Raw genomic sequence first — 17,115 nt, 5'->3', positions numbered from 1 at the left:
ATGTTGAAGAAGATATGACTGGCTGAGCGGGAAAGGAAAAAGCACAAACAAATCAGCAGGTACACTGCTAGCTGTGAAATGAACCGAGAGGAAACATACTAACCAAAATGCATGAGGGGTCAAACAGAAGCACGCGGTGAGAAGGAGGTGGGGTCACGCGGGAAGGGGGGGCCTTTGGGAACAGAGTTCCACTCAGACAGGGAGGCCACGTGACGCACACAGCACGTGCCCACTCGCACCGGAGAGCCGGACCCCTGGCTCCCCAGCCATCCCGCGGCCGAGGGAGACCGCCTCACCGTAATAAGCAGAATCTACAGAAAGTCATGCTGGAAACTGCTACAAGGAGCTACTGGGAACACTTGATTACAGCCTCCTCAGGGGAAAGCTGCTCCTTCTACACGACACACATTAGGTGCCGGTCAAAGCGCATGGGGCACGGCACTGAGCAAGACAAGCGAGGAGCCCAGGGACTCTGCCCAGCCGTCTCCCCCTTGTCCTCCCACCACGCCCTCCTCTCCCCGTCCCGGGGCCCCATTCCGCCTTGCTCGAGTGTCCGCGTGGCGCCCGCTTCCCTGCCACGCTCTGGCATGACTGCTGCCACGTGCACAGAAACCGAAGAACCCACGGGAAGGACCAGCCGCACCTTCTGTTCAGGAGGGTGCCAGCTGCGGCCCTCGCCCCAGGCTTGCCAAGAGTAGAGTGCTGAAAGGCTGTGTCCTCGGGGCCCTGGCCGGCTTCGCCATCGCCTAGCTTCTTCTCCTTCACGGAAAAGGGCTTCTTGTTGGGACCTGAGGACACAAGAGCACAGAGTTCATGAGCCACAAATCACTTGACACTGGACTTTTTTACTCAGTTTGAAAAAGTAATACTCTCTTAATTGTCACAAGGGGTTCCAGGGGAGCCCACAGAAACGCTCAGAGACCCAGGATGCCCCGCCTGCTGGCCCACCCTGGCCCTAGCAGAAGCTCAGAGGGTGTGGTACACAGAGAACCGGAGACTATACCAAGAAGAACTGCAAACTCACTTATTTTCTTCTTGTGCCAAAAGATAGCCATGTCTTTATGCAAGCCTTTCCCCTTCTTCCTAGCCAGGGCTGCAGACACCTAGAAAACAGTCCACAACACAATGTATGAGGACATCAGGCCACCAAAGGAAATGAGATTAAAACCACAAAGGCAGGGCCCCTTGGGTGGCTCAGTGGGTTAAAGCCTCTGCCTTCAGCTCGGGTCATGACCCCAGGGTCCCGGGATCGAGCCCCGCATCGGGCTCTCTGCTCAGCAGGGAGCCTGCTTCCCACCCCCCTCTGCCTCCCTCTCTGCCTACTTGTGATCTCTGTCAAATAAATAAATAAAAATCTTGGGGAAAAAAAAAACAAAAACAAAAACAAAATCCACAAAGGCAGTAGCAGAATTCTGCACCATAGAGCGAAGCCTCTGACCCTACATGTTCTGACCACGCAGTCTACTTCCAGACACAGCAGCCACAGTCCTCACCTCCCTCACTCATCTCACAAGCGTGGATTTTCTCTTCTCCTTTTTGAAAGTAATGACTTTACTGGAATAGAACCCACAGCTTGGCCATGTTGGCATTTGGTGAGATGACTCTCATCACCTGATTATGCATACAGTAATGGAAAGGTTGTCAAGTCACACCTGAAGACAAAAGGAAGAGAGGGTGCCTGGGTGGCTCAGTGGGTTAAGCCTCTGCCTTCGGCTCAGGTCATGGTCTCAGGGTCCTGGGATCGAAGCCCACATCGGACTCTCTGCTCAGCGGGGAGCCTGCTTCCCTCCCTCTCTCTGCCTGCCTCTCTGCCTACCTGTGATCTCTCTCTCTCTCTCTCTGTTAAATAAATAAATAAAATCTTTAAAAAAAAAAAAGGAAGAGAAGGATATACATGGGATACAATTGATCACAAAAGCAACTACTTATTAGTGTACCTACAGACATACCAACAAAAATGTCTAGAAAAATACATCATACTAGGTACTGGCGTTTGCTCCTGGGTAACAGGAGAGATGAGGGTAATCAGGGGACCTCGGCATTATACGTATCAGTGAACTGCCTACAATGACAATTTACATATTTATTACGTTAATATTTTTTAGGGTTCAGCTAGAAGCGCAAGTACATCTCAATAGTCAAATAACTTAAAAAACAAAAACAACACATACGACCCAGCAATTCCACTCCTTGCCCAGTAGAATTCAAAGAAGGGCCCTGAGATATTTGCACACTGTCTTCACGGCAGCGTTATTCAAAACAGCCAAAAAGTAGAAACAACCTCTGTCCATCGACAGATTAATAAACAAAATGTAATATATTGGAATATTATCCCATACAATGTACTATTATTCAACCATAAAAGGAATGAAATACAACCTCATGAACAAACTTTGAAAACATGACGCTAACCAAAATAAGCAGGACAAATATTATATGATCCCACTTAAAAGTAATTTCTAGAACAGGCAAACTGATAGAGACAGAAAGCAGATCAGAGGTCACCAAGGGCTGAGGGAAGGAGAAAATGGGGAGTTATTGCTTAGTGGATACAGTTTCTGTTTGGGATGATGAAAAAGTTCTGGAAAGGGACAGTGGTGAAGGTTGTACAACATTGTGAAGACAATTAGTACCACCATTGAAAAAAAAATCAACAGAAAGGAACAAACATCAAAAGCCCCAAAACTGTGCACAGAACTTCTACTCTCAGGAATTTAAACAAAGGATATAAGCCAATCAGAAACATATACATAAAATGACCACAAACAGAAAACCGGCCAAGTAGGTAACCAGGACAGAATGCCACGCAGCACTGAACAATCCTCTTCTAACGCAGGCTATTTACTGATTTCCAGCCTGGGAAGGTCACCAGACAGCATGTGCGGCGTGATCCCATTCGCGCGACACCAGCATGACTACAGACTTGCCAAGATACTAACCAAAATATTCTTAATTGGTATCTTAGAAAATAGAGTTATGGGTGATTTTGTGCCCCCTCCCATAGATTTGGTTTTTTTCCTCCTACATTATCATTTTTAAAAAGTCGGGGCGCCTGGGTGGCTCAGTTGGTTGGGCAACTGCCTTCGGCTCAGGTCATGATCCTGGAGTCCCGGGATCGAGTCCCACATCAGGCTCCCAGCTCCACAGGGAGTCTGCTTCTCCCTCAGACCTTCTCTCCTCTCATTCTCTGTCTCACTGTCTCCTTCTCAAATAAATAAATAAAATCTTTAAAAAAAAGTATAAAGACATGCTTTCTCCTTTATAAATTCTATAGAAATTTCTCTCTCCCAAGAAAATTCAGAAAAAACAATAAAGATGTAAAGCCACATAATGTGAACAGTCCTGTATGTACACACCCACAACCAACACATTACGCACATGTGCTTATACACGGATTTACAGTCAAGGTATAACCCAAACAAGCAATGGCAGTTATCTCTGGAGAATGGGACGACAAGGGGAGTCCACTGTTTTTGGACTGTTGGAATGTTTAGCGATCATGTACTGTGACCAAATAAACAAGAAAACTCAATTTCAAAAAAAGTGCTGTGTGATTACAGAGCCACTCCCATGCATTTCAGAGGAATTGGACTCATGGAATCACTCTCCCAGTATTTCTAGAACACTCATTCAGTAGGGACTGCAAGCTTTCCATGAGTAACTCCAAGTTATGAAATAAACAGTGCTACTCCAGCCTCTACAGGTTAAAAATAAGATAGTCGAGTACTTGCCCAAATTCTAACCAACAACTGATAAATTAAAAAATAGGTTTTAAAGTGACAAAGTTCAAAATTTTTTCCACTCACATTAAATTTCTTGGAAATACTCACATGATCAAAAAAATACACCACTGCAAGCTTTTTGCTGCGCCTGGTATAGATACGCTGCACTTTAGCAATTTTACCAAAGTGGTTCTCCAGAATGGTCCGGTCATTGAGAGAGTCGGGGATGTTCTTACACTGGATTGCTGTGATTTCAGTGGGAGACGAGCCCCCAAGACTGTCTGTGCTCTCGCTTCTTTTACTTTGACGTCCAGGCGTTCCTCTTAGAGAATCTAGGGATCAGAGAACAGGCACCAAGACGTATCAGACAGGGCGCCTAGGTGGCTCAGTCAGTTAAGCAGCTGACTCTTGCTTTCAGGTCCGGTCATGATCTCAGGGTGGCGAGATGGACCCCCGAATCAGGCATGGAGCTCAGCGGGGAGTCACAGCCTGCTTGAGATTCTCTCCCTCTCCTTCTGCCCCTCCGTCTACTCGCGTGCTCCGTAAAAGAAATAAATCTTTAAAAAAAATGTATCAGATACAACATTTCAAAGTCTATCTATGGATTTGTGTATTGTTAAGTAATCTCCACATCCAGTGTGGGGCTCCAACTCATGACCCCGAGATCAAGAGCCACATGCTCTTCCGACTGAGCCAGCCAGGTGCCCCTGAGATGTAACATTTCATATAAGAGGCAGCACCTATGTAAGAGCAAAGGAAATGTTCACGTAGGACATGCTCTTGGTATGTTAGAATTCCTAGGGTTTACAGAAAATTCACCAGACCCATCAAACTAAGACCCAGGGAAATATACCAAAAACCTGCCAGCAACATTTACTGGAGGCACGTGTATTTAGATCTCACCTTCTTTTTTATCTCTACTTTCAGTTTCTTCCTCTTTATTCACACCTGGGAGCCGGGAAGGTGCCAAGACAGACTGACTTCCTCCTGGGATGGCCGCGTGGTCGTTCTCCCCAGATTCGGCACAGCCAATATCCTTTTTAGATTCCTTGTTGCCCAGACGACTTACTTCTTTATTGCTTTTGAAGACATCTTGTATCGTTCGACCAAACAAGGTGCCTCCCCGGGGTCGATTCAGGCGGACAGGACGCTTATCTGGAGGGTGATCTCCCCTCGACAGAGCGTCCAAGTCTTCTGCTGCATCATGCCCATGTCTCCTTGGGGACCGATCCTGGTCCTCCTTCCTTTTCAGGCCTTTCATGAGGCTGGGAAGTGGCTCCATTTGGGAAACACGTTCTTCACATCCTTGTCTTACACCTGTTTTGCTAACTGGGAATGGGTCACCCAGAGGTCCTGACGGTACGGGGAAGTCAGTGAAGCTACTATTAGAACTTCCAAATAGTGACTTAGAGGCCCTCTTCTCTTCCTCTACGTTTTGGTTTGACAAAGCAGAGGTAAAGGCAGGTGATGAGTTATTACTATTGACTGGTTTTGAAAAGGTAAAGTTTGAAGTGGCAGCTGAGCCGCTTGTCACCTGAGGAAAAGAAAATGGAGCCAGCCCCCCAGGACCACTACTAATTGGGTGAGAAAATGTAAAAAATCCAGAAGTAACTGAGCTCTGAGTTTTCTCTGGCTCAGATTCAGCCCCAAATATTGGTCTAAACACGGAATTTTCCAGAGGTTTAAAGCTAAACTCTGTTTTCCCAAAACCAGAGCTTGCTACTTCCCCACTTTCTGGTCCAAATGTAGACGGACCCGGGAAAGTCCCAAAATTGGGTGACTTAAAACTAAATGCTGGGTTTGCAGGCACACATGAACTTGAAGACCCCGAGGCAGCTACAAAAGCTGGAGTTTGTTCAAGTCCAGAAAAGAGTCCAACGTTTGAGGTTTGGGAGAATCCTAAAGGTTGTGCGGAAGAAGAATGACTTGCTCCAGAAGACGTCGGAAAGCCGGATACCTGTGGAAATCCTGAGGTTTTCCCAGATAACGTAGTATTCTGTCCAAAAGGAGAAGGCTGGCCGAATCGAAAGGGTGGCTTGGCCTGGAATGTTCCTATGGAACTACTGGTAGATGCCGGGAAAACCCCAGGCTGCTGCCCACTGAAAGGATTAGTTGGGTTCATCTTCCCAGGCGAGGCGGCCAGACAGTCCTCTCCTCCGTCGCCCTCACAGCGCTGCAAGACAAAAATCCACATCGTGATCGCGGCCTCGTCCCCTGGAAGACGCCGCGGACGCTGTAACCACCTGTCACCCCGGGAGGGCAGTTCAAAATCGGGCCCATCAAAGGGCCCAGTGAGTCGTCCCCCCCCCCGCCGAGAGCCAGCGGGGGGCCTGGGGCGGGGCGCGCCCGAGCAGCGGGCGGAGGAGCCAGTTACTTCGTTACCGGAGGCTCCACGCGTCACCCTCTAGACTGGGAAAAGAGTCGGGGTTCTCTACTGAGTCGGCGCCGGGCGCGACGCGAAGACGAGCGCGGCCGCCGCTCCGAGCCGCCCCCCGCCCCGCGGCCCGAGAGCCACAGCGCAGCGCCGTTGCCCCGCTTCCCGCTCTCGAGCCCGCCGCCGCCGGTGAGGCTACACCCGCCGGGGACTCGAACTGCCGAGGTCGCGAGTCCCGGGCTCCGCCGGCGCGGCCCGCCCGCCGCCCCGCAGCGCCGCCGCCGCCTTTTCTCCCCGACCCAGAACCCGGTCCCTCGACGGCGCGGCTGTACCTGCGGAGACCCCCGGCCCGGCTCAGTCGACCCGGCGCCCCCGCAGAGCGGCCGCCCCCGCGCCGGGGCGGGGCGGGGCAGCGGCGGCCGCGGCCCGGAAAATCGCCCGCGGCCCCGCGCCCCGCCGGGAGCCGCCCGCGCCGCAGGCCCGCTCCGCGGACGAGGCGGGGCGGCGGCGGGGCCGGGGAGGCCGGGGAGGCCGCAGGAGGAGGCGGCGGCCTCGGCCCGGGCCGGCCCCTGCGCCGCGCTCACCGTCCGGCTCCGCGACTCGCAGGCCCGCCGCCCGCCGCCGCCCGCCGCCGCCCGCCCCGGGGCCGCCTCGGCGCCCGGCTGGAGGCGCAGGCCCGGATCGCGGCCGCCGGAGCCGACCCTCCGCGGCGCGCCGGGGGCAGGAAACGCCGCGGACCGACTTCCGGTCCGTCGCGCGGCTCGGCTCCGCCCCGGCCCCGCCGCGCTCGGGTTCCGCTGGTCCGCCGCCGCGGGGCTTCCGGCGCTAACCCTAACCGTAACCCTAACCCTAACCCGGGGCGCGAGCCCGCGGCCTCCCGCCCCCGCCCCCGCCCCCGCCCGCGCGCCCCGCGTCGTCTCGGGGGAAGACCCGGGTTCTCGGCGAGTTTCCCGGCCCGGACGGGCGGGCGCGGGCGGCGGCGGGACTCGCGGCGCCTCCCCGGCCGGCGTCCGCTCGGGGCCGCGACCTCGGGGCCGCGACCTCGGGGCCTCCCGCGGGCGCGCGCGGCCGCGGCCCCGACATGGCTCTGCTGCTCCGCAACCTGCAGCGCGCGGTCCCCGTGCGGAGGGCGCCGCTCCGCCGCCGGCTGCAGCTGCTGCGGGCGGCCCTCGGGGTGCAGCGCTTCGACCTGGCGGTCGTCTGCGCGGACAACAGCACCATGCGGCGCCTCAGCCGCGTCCACAGGGCCCGGGACGCCCCGACCGACGTGCTGTCCTTCCCGTTCCACGAGGTGAGGCGGCTGCGGGCTGCGGCCTCTGCTCCGGGGTTGCCGAGCACCTCGCCACGCCCGCGAGCGGGGCCCGGGGTCGGCCCGGGGTCGGCCCGGGGTCGGCCCGGGGTCGGCCCGGGGACACCGCGGCCCGGGGTCGGCCTCGCCCTGACGCCGTCGGGTCCGCCGAGGAGTCGGGGGCCTCGGCGGGGTTTTCCAAGACTTTTGTCGTTGTCGTTGGCCTGAGCCCTCCCGCCCCCAGCCGAGGTCACACCCGCACCCCAAGGTCAGGCGGCCCGCGCCCCACCCTCGAGCCGCCGGCACCCCCGCCTCGGGATCCCAAGCGGCTCCGGGAGCGGACACGGGTGGCTGGAGACCGCGGTGACACGGGGTCTTCTCACTGAGGACGAAAAGCGACACGGAAGATTATCTTCCGCAAACACGGGAGCGACTGGGCTCCGGCCCCGGTGCGCGTGGCTCGCGGGAGCGCAGGCGGGGGGACCCCGGGGAAGGCCCTTCGCCGGCGCCCTGGAGCGCGGGGACCCCGCGGGGACCACGCGGGGACCCCGCGAGCGCCACCGCCGAGCGGGAGGGTGTCACAGCAGGAACGTGCCAGACGGTGCCCCGGTCTTTTTCCCAACGGGGAGGGAACGTATTAAAACCCTTAACATCCATCGGCAGGACTGGCTGAGTGTGGGCAGCCCCGGAGGGAGGGACTGGCCGTTTCTTCTGTGGGAAACGTGGAAGACCGTCTCGGACGAGACAAGAGAGAACAGAGACCCGCCCTTGTACCCGTGTGGGCCCGTGTGATTGTGCCCTAAAAAGGTGGAAGAGGTGGAGGAAAGCAGCTCGTTTGTCCTAGGGCACCTGTAAAGAGTGACTGTGCCGTAGTCCCCCCTCCCCTGCCCTGCCCTGGGACTACTGAGTGGGGGTCTTCCGGAAGGAAATCTGTAGGGCTGTCATCAGCTTAGTGCCTGAGGTCCTGTCCTCCAAATCTGTATTTCCTCATTTGCAGAATATAACAGCGGGGGAACTTCCCCAGCCTGATACTCCAGATGACTACAATTTGGGAGACATTTTCCTAGGAGTGGAGTATATCTTCCAGCAGTGCAAAGGAGACGAGGACTACTTTGATATCCTCACTGTGAGTGGGAAGCTGAAATCAACGGGGCCTGAAAAGGGCCGTGGGTGGGACGCCTGTCTCCACACTGTCGCGCAGGAAGGACAGGGGTTATTGGGGGAGGGAGACCTACAAGCAGGGGCAGCAAGGACCCTCTCTCATCGTCCCACCGAGAGCAAGCCTAGGCCTTGGGCCTGCTTGCCTCCCTGGTAGTGTCGGTTGAGGGGAGAGGACAGGAAACGGACCAGAAGCCTGCTTCCCCGGGCGATGGGACTCTCTGGCCGGGGGCGTGGCAGGAGCCCTGGCACGGACAGAGTTGCTCGGCACGGGCTTGTGCTCTGTGCTTGTGCCATGCCGGCAGCGCACCCCCGCAGGGCTGTTGTGCCCCCACCTCCCGGAGATCCCATGCCCTTCAGTGGAGGGCCAGCCCACCAGGCCTGGGACCCTCTCCTCCTCGCCCCTAGCTGCACATAGGCACCTTCTCAGCCCCAGGCACCCTCCACCTACCCCTAGGTTCCTAAGCACCCACCGTGCATGGGCTAACTTCTCCCTCCCTTCCCCCCTCCTCCTCCCCTCCATCCCCCCCACCCTTGGCTCAAGGATGGGTCACGATCAGTTCCTGAAACAGCTTTTTAATTGTTCTGACAGGTGACTGCCGCCCACGGGCTCTGTCATCTGCTGGGCTTCACACACAGCACAGAGGCTGAGTGGCAGAAGGTAGGAGCTGTCCCCCGGTCCCTCAGGATACAGAGGGTGCAGTGCCCTGCGTGCCAGGTGCCCCGGGAACCAGGGCTGCCTGAGCTGCCCCTGCAGTCAAGTACAGACACCAAAACTGGGGGGAAAGCAGTAAATTGAGGATTTTACAAATGCCTACTTTATCAAAACAAAACAAAAGACTAACATTGTTTGTTTAAAATACGGGGCTTCCCAAATGCCACTAACTGTATTACTTATTTGCTGTTGAAAGGAAGATCTGAGCCGGGGAGACTGAATTTTATAAATTCTATAAAATTCTAATGGCTAAAAGTCAAAAACTCTTTACAAGAGAAATTGTGATGATATTTATTAGGTGGGAACAGGATTCAGAAGATGCAGGCATCTGCGAGAGACCTACAGGGTAAAGTCATTTAGCTGTTTGTTTCCCTGAGAAGTGACAATATTTGCCCCGTTTTAAGGGTGTGTGTTGGTATTTGCACCATATTGTACTCAATAAACTCAAATTATATTTGTAATCAAATAATCAGGCTCTCTGGAAGGCATAAAAATTGTTTTTCCATGAACAAAAAAGTCTGATCAGTTGTCCTCACATGCAGCCATCTCAGGCTGGGTCCCCACCAGGGACCCTGTGGCTCTGCTTCCCCTCCAGGTGAGAGGCTGGCCCTGCTGTGGCCCCCTCGCCCCACTCTGGGAGCATCTCAGAGAGAGCCCATGATGTCACCTCCAGCAGGGACCCCAGCCCTCCTAGGGCTTCCCGGGGCACTCAGCACCCTTTCCCCCGGGAGGGGCGGTCCTCACACCTCCCTCTCCCGTGGGCTCTGGGCCCGGCTGACCTGTCTGGCCTGTTCTCCTGCAGCCCCAGACAGGGTCTCCTCTTCTTTTACCCCGGACCACTACTTGGGCCCCTGGCCCAGTCCCGCTGCCGGCCCCACCCTTCACCCTGCGGGCAGCATGTGCACGTTCCGTGCACACAGTGCTGGGTGAAGGGGAGCAGAACCAGGTCCTGCACTTTGGCTCTGGGGGGCCGTGCGGCTGAGGAGCTTCGTGCCACAGCCATGGACACGAGCTCGGGGGAAGGGCTTCCCCCAGAGGACACTCCCGGGCCAGGCTGGGCGGGGGTCTCCAAGTTGGTTTGCACTCCTTTGTTTCAGATGTTCCAGAAGGAGAAGCAGATCCTCGAAGAGCTGAGCCGGCTCACCGGGACCAGGCTCCAGCCCCTGACCAGGGGCCTCTTCTGAGGGTGCTGGAGGCCCGGCACCCAGGTGGCACCCGGCGGACTCTCTAGAGTCCAGAGACAGCAGGTGGATGGCCGATGGACGTCCCCTTCCAGGCCCCCTAGGACCAGGGACTCCACCCAACGGAGGGCCCTGCTGGTCACTGGTGCCCTGTGGGGCTCAGGGGCGAGCCATACTTGGGGGCCCAATGGCACGAGTGGAGCCTGGCTGTTTTGTGAAAGTATAAAAGACGTGTCCATTCGTGACTTCGTGCAGAACCTAGCAAACGTCGTTTCGCTGTTGCAGGTAAAGCAGTTCTGAGCCCTTAGGGTGCAGAGCTGGAGCACGGGGCCCTCATCCCCCAAGGTTCTGCCTGTGGCCAGAGGCTTTTCTCTCTCCTGCCTCTACAGCCCACTCCGGAGAGTGGGACGGGCAGCCCAGGGAGGATGTGCCCCTCGCCCTCCTTCCCGCAAGACACCCGTTGGCTATAGTCTCCACTTACCCCTTAAGAGCGCTGTGACCTTGAGCCTTCACTGGGTGCCTTTATGAGGGGAGGCACAAGGCTGACCCTCAGCGGGGCTGTAAGCCCCCGGACGACCTCAGCCAGGTGACCCCCAGCCGACATCTCCTGCCCATCCTGGCTCCTGAGGTGGGCACAGCCCCTGGTCAGAGGTTTTCTTGTGGACCCTACCTACGTCCTCTTTCCCGTGGCACCGCTGTGGCCAGAGCTTCTGAGCCCCAGATCCCCATGTCCACACCGAGCTAAGTGTCTCCCAGCTCTGGGAGGCACCCTGAGCTCCGACTGCTGCTTCCCATCCTCTTCCCTGTTACTGTTTCCTGCTTTCTCTTCCGATACAACAATAAACCCAGGACGCACCACAGAGCCTTATCTAAGCTGTTCCTGGGCCCAGGGCATCGCGGGAGCAGGCCGCAGAGGTGCGCTGAGCCAGCCGTGGGCTCGCACCGCCCGGGCCTCCTGGGGACCGGTGTTGGCAACAGCACCACGAGTTCTGCCAAGGAGCTCTGAAGAGGTCATGGCAACGAAGCGCAGCCTCTCAGAGACTTTTGGCCCTAATCCAGGGTTACTACAATTCTGAGAATCTGGTTTCTCCCGTGAATCCACTTGAAAAACATGAAAATGCATTTCCCACTGGATATCTTGTCAGCCTGGATTTTCCCCAGCCCTTCGAGGACCCAGAATTGGGCTGGTGGCACCCCTGAAGCCTTGTGGGGTATGCGTGCCTGCTCGTAGTGAAGCTTGTTCTCGGCAGAACGTCTCAGCAAAGACCAAAGATGAGCCCACAAGCTCTCGGCTCTGCAGTTCTTTTTAAGAGACTAAAGGGATCCCGAGACCCGCTACTCCTGTCAGCAGGAATTTCGTACATCCCCCGTGCCTCTGTGGTCATGTCGGGGGCACAGGCAGTCGGGAGCACAGTTCCCCCTGGGTATGGGCCTCAGAGCGGAACAGCCGGGGGCAGTATGAGCAGGGTAGCCAGCTTTGTCAGGCAATGCCCAGTGCCTCCAAAGGACCTGGTCACTTCCCCACCTGCAGCCGTGGCAGTGACCCCGGGGTCCAGACCTCAGCCTCCACACACCCCAACCCCTCCCTTGGTCGTGCATACACCGAGACCGTCCTGCATTTCTCGTCCCCAGTGACCAGAGCTCTCTTCACTAGCCGCTTGTCTTGTGCTCATTTTTCTTTTTCTTTTTTTTTTAAGATTTATTTTGGGGGAACAGAGAGGAAGAGAATCTTGAGCTGACTCCCCACTCAGCAAGGAGCCTGACGGACGATGCAGGGCTCCGTCTCACCACCCCAAGATTGTGACCTGAACCAAAGTCAAAAGCTGACTGAGCCACCCAGCTGTCCCTAATGCTTATTTTTCTATTGGTTTTTCTTTTTTATAGATTCAGGGGGTTTTTATATGTCACTGAACACTACAGAACATGTCAGCCAGTGTCCATCTGACCTAAATCTGAGAAAAGGCCGCCCCACCCAGCCTCGGGGCTCTACCTTGGCTATTTGATTCCACGTGGCACTTCTGTCCGCCCCGACCTGGCCACAGCGGCCTGGTTCCAGAGCTTTCGCAAACCCAGCCTCTGCCAGGACGGGTCCCTCCTGCTCCAGGCGTCCGTTGGGTTCCCTGGCCTCTGCTCTCCTCGGTGTGTTCAGAAATGCAGTCGTCTCCCTCAGGCCTACACGAGGAAGCCCCATGAATCCCAACAGGACGGGGTTCAGAGAGCTTCCCGCTGGGGGCACACGTCCACAGGGAGAGGGTGACACAGCCCAACTCCACGGGACAGAAGCTCCGGTGCTCACAACCCTCCCAGACCCGCTCCACCCCTTATCACCGCCTTAAATAGACTAGTCGACGTCAGTAAGCGTTGCCCGAGTTCTGTGAGCGGCGCTAATCATACCCGGAAAGGGGTTCGTGGGAACCTCTGCTCCCTGACCCAGTAGGTCAGAAGCGCAGGGGACAACCTGAGTTTGCAGCTGGCACAGGGCAGTCTCATGGGACCGAGTCCTCCGCGGGTGGATGGTGTCAGAACCGAGTGGGACCACAGAAGCCCCAGCTGCAGTAGAATCAGTGACTATGAGTGTCTGTTCTGTGTGCAAGTAACGGAGGTTCACAGGGAAGTACTGGGTTTTCCTCACTCAGGACGCAGACAAAACAGTTTTTCCAATTTATTAGGCCAAGATAACCAATTTCTGCCAAATTTCTTCCCTGTATTGAATTGAAAATTATGTTGAGAAATAAAACCAAATAGGAAAACCATGTTAGAAAACGTCAATGTGAAAACAAGAAATTGAGTTAGACCTTTTTTTTTTTTTAAAGATTGTGTTTATTTGACAGAGAGACAGCGAGAGAGGGAACACAAGCAGGGGGAGTGGGAGGAGAAGCAGGCTTCCCGCTGAGCGGGGAGCCCGATGCAGGGCTCCATCCCAGGACCCTGGGATCATGACCTGAGCCGAAGGCAGACACTCAAGGGACTGAGCCACCCAGGTGCCCCTTGAGTTAGACCTTTAATCGCATTTCACAAAGCACGTTCATGCCGGGCACACCGTGGGGGCACCTGCCGCTGTCCGGCCCGGAAGGCTCCCTGAGGGCGGCCCGCCCCGACGGAGCTGAGCGGCAGGCCCGGTCCTCGGCCACCTGCTTCCAACTGCTTCCCAGGCCAGCGCTCCGGCGAGCCTGCAGCGTCCGAGAAGGTAGAGAGGACGGTGGGCGCTTGCTGCCTTGCAACTTAGGGCACAAGAGAGTTGACCCCAAAAGGGGCCGATGAGAACGTGTGTAGCACTTTCATGTAAAAATGACATTTACATGAAAATGTCCCAACAGCAAGGGATGGGGCTCCTGCCTTTGGCTCAGGTCATGACCTCAGGGTCCTGGGTCCCCGCTCAGCGGGAAGCCTGCTTCTCCCGCTCCCTCTGCCCCTCCACGCGTGCGCACGCTCTCAAATAAGTAAATCAACAAATACATCTTTAAAAATGAATACCTGAAACAGCAAGGGAACACGATTCCCCCAAGAAAACAAAGGTCAGGAAAAGTGAAAAAAGAGTAACGGTGACAACCAGAGGAGCAAACACAGAGAAAGTCCCCTTTCCTCAGGCCCCACTGAAGGAACCACGTTCAACCCCGAGCGTCTCCCTTCCAGAAGACCGGGCGGTTCCGGCCAGCAGGGACACTGATCCACAGTGAAGACACGTCTCCTCCCGCGAGGCCCGGGCTGGTGGCCCTGTGCCGTCCCCTCAGCAGGAGCCCTTCCCCCGCCCCCGGCCCCGGGGGGCAGACAGAGGGCCCAGTTAGCGTCATATTTGACCCTGTTTGTGGGGTTTCTCCCACGGGAAGGCTTAAACATGTAAGCAGCTAACTCCACCCGCCTTTTCTTGGTGGCTCCTGGGCCGTCTCTCCTGACGGAACCATATACCCCCACCGGACTCTTGGCCCTGCCCCCAGACGCCAGGCCTCAGCCTTCCGCCGTCCCCGACGACACCCAGTGGGGAACCAGGCCCTGAGGCTCACCAGAGTCCACATGTGGAGGCTCACACGCCCGGAGCCGGTGCGGGCTGGACGCCGTCAGGTGCCACCCTGGGGAAGCTGGGACACGCGGGTGCGGTCACTGCCCGGGCCCGGCCCGCGGGCCCCACACTACAGGTGAGCCATGTGGCCGGGGCCCGGGAGAGGGTCCCCACGGCCCTGCTCATACCGGGCTGGACGGATGCCCCAAGCCACAAGCAGCTTCCCCTGGAGGGTGGCGTGGGGTCCGTTCTCAGACTGGGACCTCCAGGGCCCAGTGCTGCCGAGGAACAGCAAGACGACGGGAGGGCCTTTCCCGATTCCCTGCTTTGACCCGGGCCCGGATAAAGACGGGCCCACTGGCTTGTCAGCAGGGGTGAGGAGGTGCCACCCAGGCCCTAGGGTACTCCCACCCCACAGACCAGGAAGCTGGCCCTGACTTACGGGCTAAGGGCTGCTGAGGCGGGCCCGGCCACGCGGTGGAGGGCGGGCAGGAAGCTGGAGGCAGGTGGGAGGGCAGTGGCCGAGACCACCGTGGGCCACGTGGAGTACCCGGCCAGGGAGCCAGGTGCTGGGATGGCCTGCAGGGGGGCCGGGGGCGCGTAGTGGTGGTGGTGGTGCACGGAGGGCGGCTTCTGCCTCTAGGCTCACGGGAGGACAAGGGGAGCGCGCTGTAGGTCCTCAGCACCGCACACACACCAGCCCGTTTTGAAGGGGAGGAGGAGAGGAGGGTGGGGAGGACGGGAGGAGAGGGAGAGGGAGTGGAGGGGGAAAGAAGGAGGGCAAGGAGGGAGGTTCCAGCAGAGCTCATCGGCTCGGGGAGGCAGCTTCCTGGGCCCCAAACCGCAGAACTCCTTGCGCTTCTAGGTGGGACTAGGGAGCGCCAGAGGGTTTCACAAGCAGGTCACAGACTCGGGAGTCAGACCTGTGCTTTTCAGAGTCACACAGATGCATGGACTTGCAGAAGAAAAGCCACCCGGGCCCTCTGGTTTTGATCTGGGCGGCCTCCTTTACCTGCAGACCTGCCCCCAGCTGAACCTACCTGGGGGGTGGGATGCGGGGGCGCTGCCTGTGGTCCCCAGGAGGGCAGAGACGCTGAGGGCAGGGCTTGGAGCATCAGGTTCTGCATGAGGACCTGGTGCATCTGGGCGTTCTGCATCAGCATCATCTCCACCATGTCTGAAAGGAGAGGCAGGCGAGACGGGCCCCATGACTCACACACCCCACGCGCATCATCAGGCCTGGCCCAGCACAAGGCTTTAGGGCTTCGCAGACGCCGAGACGCACTCAGCGCTCCACCAGCGAGAGGCGCTCCAGGCACAGGCGTCTGGGGATGGGTTCTGCGGTCTGAAGCTTCTGGGCTGGAGGGTGTGTGTGCCTGGCGTGCTGTTGAGGGCGTCCGGCTGGGCTCCCGAGAGGCTGCTCCGCTTCTGCTACGTGGCGGCCCCTGAAAGCTGTGTCCCCGTCCTAACCCCCATGACCTCTGAATGTGACCTCATTTAGAAAATCTTTGCAGACATAACCAAGAATCTTGAAATGAGATCATCCTGCATTATCCAGGTAGGCCGTACATCCAAGACAAGTTCCTTATAAGAGAGGCGGAGGCAGGCATGACACAGCAGGGGGGAGGCCGTATGGAGACGGGGCGGGGATGGGACCCACACGACCAGAAGCCAGGACCGCCTGGAGCCGCTGCTGGATGAGGCAGGAAGGACGCCCCACCCACCCAAGAGCCTCCGGACGGACCTGGCCATGTGACACCGGATTTCAGAATTCCGGCCTCCAGCCAGAGCACATCTCTGTTGTTTTCAGCTCCCAGGCCTGAGGCCCCAGGAAATAAATCTCTTCACCAGTCCTGCAAACTATGAAGCAAACACGTTTCTGTCTGTGCGGGAGGTAAACATGGGTTCTTTCCACAGCATCGAGGCCCCTGGAAATCAGGCAGCCCCCAAGACCAGAGGCAGGCAGGTCCCTAAAACCACTCACATCCCCAGTCAAAAAAGGGGAGGCTGGCGGCGTGGACAGGACTCCTTGAGGGGTGTCCAGGAGCGGGGTACGCAGCAGCCTTCCCACTGGAGTGGGCCCCTTGTCTCTAGCCTGCCCTCCCCGCAGCTGCTAGCCGAGCCTCCGTAATCACACCAGCCAAGTCCTTAAAATACGTCTCTCTCTCTCTCTCTCTCTCTCTCTCTCTCTCTCGATGTGCCCTGTTGGTTCTGTTTCTCCGGAGACCCTTGATTAACAGATTTTGTCGCAGGCCTGAGAGCAATGGGGTAGGGGATGGGGGCACGGAGCCAGGTTCCCACAGCAATGCAGCGGTGGGAACTCCTCTCCCTGCAGGGTGAGAACGTGGAGAGGCTGAGTCTGGCAGCCCCGTTCTGGGTGAAGACCCTTGAGGAGACCCACGTGGGGCTGGGCCTGGCCAGGTCCCATGTCCCCGGAAAGCTTCCCACTGAGCAGAACCAGCCTGTGAAGACTGGATGAGAGGAAGGTCCAGACAGGGACAAACACGGTGTGACTGTCCCAGGAGAAGGAGCACACGTTGGTGTCATGGGGAAACACAGTCTTCAGGACACGGCACCCGGCCGATCTGATATCCGTGGCAAAGATAACGCCGGTCCCTAACTCAGAGCTTGTAAAATCTATTTCAGGTGGTTCGTAAACCTCAATGGGAAAAGTAAACCA

At 57.2% G+C, this 17,115-nt stretch overlaps 2 protein-coding genes across 2 annotated transcripts in view; one reads left to right on the top strand and one right to left on the bottom strand.

The window, feature by feature from the left end:
- The window catches only part of MCM3AP (minichromosome maintenance complex component 3 associated protein), a 49,329-nt gene extending 43,436 nt beyond the window's left edge, over positions 1–5,893 (bottom strand). Inside the window, exons 1-4 of the mRNA XM_080801723.1 lie at positions 4,626–5,893; positions 3,831–4,054; positions 1,025–1,103; positions 644–788 (exon numbers count right to left, since the gene is read on the bottom strand). Of these exons, the coding sequence (XP_080657849.1) occupies positions 644–788; positions 1,025–1,103; positions 3,831–4,054; positions 4,626–5,844 (1,667 nt within the window). The 5' untranslated portion in view covers positions 5,845–5,893. The remainder of the gene's footprint in view (positions 1–643; positions 789–1,024; positions 1,104–3,830; positions 4,055–4,625) is intronic.
- Positions 5,894–6,899: 1,006 nt separating this feature from the next.
- Positions 6,900–11,298, top strand: YBEY (ybeY metalloendoribonuclease). The gene is made up of 4 exons (XM_080810932.1): positions 6,900–7,387; positions 8,382–8,510; positions 9,135–9,203; positions 10,355–11,298. Exons 1-4 carry the CDS (start codon positions 7,178–7,180, stop codon positions 10,439–10,441), a joined length of 495 nt encoding a protein of 164 aa, XP_080667058.1. The 5' UTR covers positions 6,900–7,177; the 3' UTR covers positions 10,442–11,298.
- The last annotated feature ends 5,817 nt before the right edge of the window (positions 11,299–17,115 follow it).

Source organism: Martes martes (assembly GCF_963455335.1).
Source record: "Martes martes genome assembly, chromosome: 1".
NCBI lineage: Eukaryota > Metazoa > Chordata > Mammalia > Carnivora > Mustelidae > Martes > Martes martes.
This window is presented reverse-complemented; position numbering and strand designations above follow the sequence as displayed.

Coding starts and splice junctions, on each gene's coding strand:
- YBEY (XM_080810932.1), top strand. CDS start 7,178: ATGGCTCTGCTGCTCCGCAACCTGCAGCGCGCGGTCCCCGTGCGGAGG. Junction 7,388..8,381: donor TGTCCTTCCCGTTCCACGAG/GTGAGGCGGCTG, acceptor CCTCATTTGCAG/AATATAACAGCGGGGGAACT. Junction 9,204..10,354: donor CAGAGGCTGAGTGGCAGAAG/GTAGGAGCTGTC, acceptor CCTTTGTTTCAG/ATGTTCCAGAAGGAGAAGCA.